General features: G+C 35.1%; 1 protein-coding gene across 1 annotated transcript; it reads left to right on the top strand.

Moving 5' to 3' along the window:
* Positions 1–246: 246 nt before the first annotated feature.
* Positions 247–2,082, top strand: LOC142619669 (UDP-glycosyltransferase 88A1-like). Its single transcript, XM_075792876.1, has one exon. The coding sequence runs from the start codon at positions 361–363 to the stop codon at positions 1,771–1,773; it is 1,413 nt and encodes a 470-aa protein (XP_075648991.1). The 5' UTR covers positions 247–360; the 3' UTR covers positions 1,774–2,082.
* The last annotated feature ends 4,063 nt before the right edge of the window (positions 2,083–6,145 follow it).

Raw genomic sequence — 6,145 nt, 5'->3', positions numbered from 1 at the left:
CATTGAGTTCGAGGTGGAATTTTTAATGTCCAACATTCCAATTCAACCACTGTCACGTTGGCAAACTCAACAGAAATACGAATTCTTAGATATTGATTATTGTTCAAAACTTTATTTCAGTCAGCTAGAGTACTGAAAAAGTGTTAAATTGTGAAATATTTTCAAAACAATAGTTAAAGATTTTAGCCCCAATCTAGTAGTAAATTCCTTTCTTAACAGGTGCTGACCTATAGGTTGGTTGGGTGTTGGGAGTCTTGGGACTACAAGGTCGCACTAGCTAAGAATTTCCCCTATAAATAAAAGGGAAGCTTCAAGCTAAGTGCAAAGAGCCCCAGTCTCATCTTTTATACTCAGCCAGCGATGGCAGCAATAGTTCTGTACCCAACACCAGTCATAGGCCACCTGATTTCGATGGTAGAGCTAGGGAAACTAATACTCACACACCACCCTTCACTCACCATCCACATACTCATAGCCCCTGCACCTTACAACGCTGGTTCCACAGCTCCATACATAGCCTCTGTCTCTTCCACCATTCCTTCCATCACTTTTCACAATCTCCCCAGTGTTACTCTCCCTCCCACCACTTCTTCTCACCATGAAACTCTCACCTTTGAGCTCATTCGCCTCAACAATCCCAATGTTCACCAATCCCTCCTTTCTATCTCCAAAACCCACCTCATCCAAGCTTTCATCATGGATGCCTTTTGCACCTATGCTCTCTCTGTTGCTTCCGAACTTAAAATAGCTGGATATATCTTTTTCACTACCAGCGCTATTACTCTCAGTTATCTTCTGTATCACCCTACCATTCACAAAAACACCACCAAAAGTTTGAAAGACCTTAACACCCTTCTCGAAATTCCCGGAGGAGTAGCTCCAATACCATCTTCAGATTTACCAAAACCATTACTTGACCGTAACGACAAGGCCTATGAGTTCTTTTTAGACTCTTCAATCGCCATGCCTAAGTCTGCGGGAATAATTGTCAACACATTTGAATCATTGGAACCAAGAGCTATTCAAGCAATATCAGATGGGCTAAGCGTCCCTGACGGTCCAACCCCACCTATTTACTGCACAGGACCATTGATAGTAACTAAAAGAAGTGGTCACGATGAAGGTAATGTCGTGCCCGAGTGTTTAACGTGGCTTGACTTGCAACCTAGTCAAAGTGTTGTGTTTTTATGCTTTGGAAGCTTGGGTTTGTTCTCTATAGAGCAATTAAAGGAGATAGCTATAGGGTTAGAGAAGAGTGGCCAAAGGTTCTTGTGGGTGGTAAGGAATCCACCTAGTGAGAAACATAGCTTGGCTGTCTCAACACAGCCTGAACCAGATTTAGATTCTTTGCTTCCAAAGGGTTTTTTAGACCGTACCAAGGAGAGGGGCTTGGTAGTGAAGTCCTGGGCACCACAGGTGGCTGTATTGAATCACAACTCGGTGGGTGGGTTTGTGACTCATTGTGGGTGGAACTCGGTGTTGGAAGCGGTGTGTGCGGGCGTGCCAATGGTGGCATGGCCTCTTTACGCGGAGCAAAAGTTAAATAAGCAGGAGTTGGTGGAGGATGTTAAGATTGCTCTGCCTATGAACAAGTCGGAGGATGGGTTTGTGAGTGCAACAGAGGTGGAGAAGCGAGTTCGGGAGTTAATGGAAAGGGACAACTCGATTAGAGAAAAAACGCTTGCCATGAAAGATGGAGCTAAGGCTGCACTGAGTGAGGGTGGGTCATCTCGTGTTGCATTAACCAAGCTCGTTGAGTCGTGGAGTACATGAATATATACCGTACGTCCACATCTTTCAAGAGCATATGTCAACAGCTCCCTACTTTATACTTTATATATGCACCTTTCTCTTTGGAATAATAAAGCACGTAATGTGACGGAAGATTTCTTATCCATCAAATAATGGGCTAAAGAATATTCAGCAAAAAAAAAAAAAAAAAAGGGCTAAAGAATGCTATTAATGTAGAAGCAAAACACTTGGCCCAATATGCTGGTTGAAATCTCCCTCATGCTTTCTGAGATGTTGTAATTTTCATTCAGTTACTCATTCAATAAAAGTTTTCTCTCGCTCTTCCCAAAATATTAGAAGGAAAAAAAATAAAAAAAACCCTTAAGTGCAAAAACAATCCTTGGGATTCAGTGGCGGCGCCACATTCAGCTGGAATTTTTTTTTATATATAATAATTAAATTTTTTTATTTGTTTATACTCAAAAAAAAATTGGGAGGAATACCCTCCATTCAATAAAAAGAGTAAGTTTGAATAGAACTTATTGCTGTAAACTGAAAATACTGTAGCAAAATAATTTTTAAATATGTAAATAGTACCGTAGAATCTATTTTTAATAAAAAAAATTCTGTAAAGTAAAGTTTGTGAGTTCCGTAATCAGTATACGAATCTACAGATGAGCTAAAAAGTCAAATGCACAGTAACCTTTGTCCCCCTGACCCATGCAACAGCAGAAGAAAAAAAAAAAAACAGAAAACTCAGACGCGGACGCTATATAAGCTGTATCCAACCCAAACTTAAGAATACCCTCAAATTAAAAAAAAAATTATTTATTCTACTTTCAAATAAAAATAAAAAACTCTCAAAAAAAAAATTTGAACTAAAATCTGAAAAAAAAAAAAAAAAAAAAATTGTAACAGAGCAACGGCAAGCCCTTAGCTCACGGATTCTCAAAAAAAAAAAATAGACGGCAAGCCCAACATCGGATGAAGACACAATGTTCTTGCAAGATTTTTATTACAAAAGATTGAAAAAATCTTGCATTTTTGTTGTTTGTAACTGACGCTGAGGAGGAGGGAGAGGAAGAGATTTGTTAGGAAGAGAATGAAGAGCCAGAGAAGGCGGAGAGGAAGACACTTGCAAGAGAAAAAATAAGATAGGAAAAAGAGAGAACCTGTTTAGATGAGAGAAGATTAGTTGGGAGCTGGGAAGGTGTAAGCCAACTAGTCAAAGCATTGGGAAAGTAAAAGAAGTTTAAATGTGTGGATGAGAACCATTCAAAAAAAAAAAGAAAAAAAAAAAAAAAAGAAGATAAAGATGAGATAATTAAAAAATGGTGGAAAGGAAAAAAATCAAAGGAAAACCGGATTGGTCTTGGGAATTTTGAATTTCTTTTTATCAAAGTACTTTCACATCAGGTCACTTTCTCTTATGATGTTCATTGATTATATATATATATATATATATATATATATATATAGAGTTTACATTTGGTCCGGTCTTGGCGTAAAACCAAGAGTTTACGCCTCCAATAAGATAGTGACATGTTAGCATTTTATTAAAAGATGTATACAAACATTCACACACAATACCTGCTCACAATATCATATCTAAAATAATAATAAAAAAATAAAAACAAACAAAACAAAATCCAGTCCTCTCCCGTTCAAACCAGATCTCCACTCCACTCCGCCTCACAAACCATCGGAATCACCATGGATTGAAATTCGTGGTGGAGCTTTATTACTACGCCATTACATGAGCCACAAACAGTGACTGTCAAGCCCAAAATCATCTCATCTCTCTCTTCAAAATTATTCAAAATGATCAAAACCATAACCTTAAACTCCCACTCATCAGAGGCTTAGTGAGGGTCTATAAGGTGACCTGAAAAAAACGTTGCATCCATCAGATCTCGAACAAAGGACCCAGCACCATGGCCATCTTCCTCATCATTTTTGTTTTAATTTATAAATTTTATCATTTTGGTTTAAACAAGCTGATGAGATTTTGTTCTGTTATTGATATCGGTGTTTATAGATTTTTGGGTTTGGTTACTTCTTTGAGATGAGCACTAGAACTGAGATGAGTCTTATGGCTTTTTTTTTTTTGGGTAAATTATGCTCAGTGGAGTGGCGGCTCCAGTGCTGTGGCGGCATGTGTGGTGGGGTGGGGTGGGGTAGGGCTATGGAGGTTTGGTTTGAACGTGAGGAGGAGGGTTGAGTTTTGGTTTTGTTTTGAATCTGATATTGAAAGTCATTGCGTTTGAGTTGTATTCATATTTTGGTAAAATGATGACATGGCACTAGCTCATTGGAGGGCATAAAAACTTGGCTTTACGCCAAATCCTGACTGAATTTAAACTCATATATATATATATATATATATATATATATATATATATATATATATATGGCTTGTGTCAAATTAAATTATCTGCATCATTGACGCTGTTTGGATTGCGTGTTTGTGTGTCCACGTCCACGTCTGGTTTTTTTTTTTTTTTTAAGCTCGTTTGTCACTGTTCATTGGTCATGAACAGTGATTTTAGGTTAATGAACAGTAATTTTTAAACATTTAAAAATTATTTTGTTACAGTGTTTTTAGTTTTCAGTTTTCAGCAATAAGTTCTATCCAAACAGACTTATTGTTTCTCAAAAAAAGATTATCTACACATAGGTGTGTGCTAATATAACTAATAAATAATAATTCAAAAAAAATAATTAATCAATAATTAATTGGCAGAAATAACTAATAAATAATAATTTAATTAATCAATACATTATAAAAGATAAACAAATAAAATTATGTTAGGCTAAACAATAATTAATAATTTTATAATTAATGAAACAATAATATAACAAATTATAATTTATAAAAGACAAACAAATTAATGAAACAACTAAACAACAATAATTAATAATTTTATTAATATTTCAAATGAACTTATAGTTTATTGTTTATTCTTTTACTAAAATTATGGATAAACATTTGATAAGATAACCACGTAGAAGGCAATTATAAGCTTTATGTATTTACATGTTTTTTTTATTGTTGTTGTTGTCAATATACAAATTTTTCTTTTTATTAGATTGTGTAATTTATGCTTGTTGAGAAACACCCTAAAAAATTCCTAGAGCCGCCACTGTTGGGATTGGTTCTATTTCAAAACACCTATAGGGTTTCAATTAGAGTTTCAAGACTCTTATGGTCTGTTCGGATCCCTTAGATTTGGATTTGGATTTGGATTTAGATTTGAAAGGACTCAAATTCAAATTCAAATCCTTTGTTTAGATAAGTTAAAGGAAATTGATTTGGATTTGGTCCCAAATCCAACTAGAATTTGATAGGTTCAAATTTATAGATTTCAAATACCCTCACACATGGTGGAATTTGAAATCTCTCATGCACGTTGTGCTCTATTTCTCTATCGGCTCGCTTCTCTCTGTGTCTCTCTTCCTAACCACAACTCACAAGTTCTTCTTCCATCTTTCTTTTGGCAATTTCAGGTTTGTTTCTCTCAATTCTTATCTTCCTCTTTAACCCCTCTATTTCTCTCTTTCTACTAAGTCTAAATGCACAAAGGCTGTGGGCTTTTCAGTGGGCTTCATGTGATTTTTTTGTGGGTTTGTTTGGGTTTCATTTGATTTGTTTGTGGATTTTGTTTGATTTTTTTATTCATTTTGTTTTATAGTATTTTCAATGATTTATTTTGGGTTTTTCTTTATTTTCTATTTGTATTTTCATTTATGGGTTTGTAATGCAAATGATGTGTTCGATGAAATGCTTCTATGAATTGTCTATGAGTTGTAAGTAGTACTTTTACTTTGTTATGTCCAAAGGGTAGTGGCTAGAGCTACTAGGTTCACGCGGCTCTGCTGGAACTACTTGAATTTGTATGACTATTTTTTAATAGTTGAAAGGAAATAACATTTTCTATTAAGGGCTCTGTATCCAGCACCAAAACTTATCACAAATATGTCCATGGAAGCCTTCTCATGATTTATGCCTAGAAATGGTCTATCCAACATTGCCTTTTTACTGAGCAATGTCTAATTTTAGTGTCAAATTATACAATATCAGAGTTGGATACTTTGATGCAATTATTGTGTTGTTTCAAGTGGCATACAATAATCTTTCCAATTTATTGCCTAGTAGATGTTAATGTTAATTGTGTTAGAAAAATTTGTTAATGCAAAAGTAGTAGGCAGTGGTTTGTAATTACTCTGAAATCTTTTTGGAAAAGTATGTTGTTTCATTATTTGTAAGAAAGTATTTTTCTTCATTTTCTTATTTTATTGTAGCTGGTGTCAATTCAGTTTGTTTGTAGAAACAAACAAGTTTATGTATTTGTGGTGGTTTAAGTGAGATGTACCCAATATGTTATTAACTGGGATGACAACAGAAATGGATCTT

The sequence above is a fragment of the Castanea sativa genome, chromosome 12, assembly GCF_040712315.1.
Source record: "Castanea sativa cultivar Marrone di Chiusa Pesio chromosome 12, ASM4071231v1".
Lineage (NCBI taxonomy): Eukaryota > Viridiplantae > Streptophyta > Magnoliopsida > Fagales > Fagaceae > Castanea > Castanea sativa.
This window is presented reverse-complemented; position numbering and strand designations above follow the sequence as displayed.

Excerpts from the sequence above, each read along its gene's own strand:
- LOC142619669 (XM_075792876.1), top strand. The coding sequence starts at position 361 with ATGGCAGCAATAGTTCTGTACCCAACACCAGTCATAGGCCACCTGATT.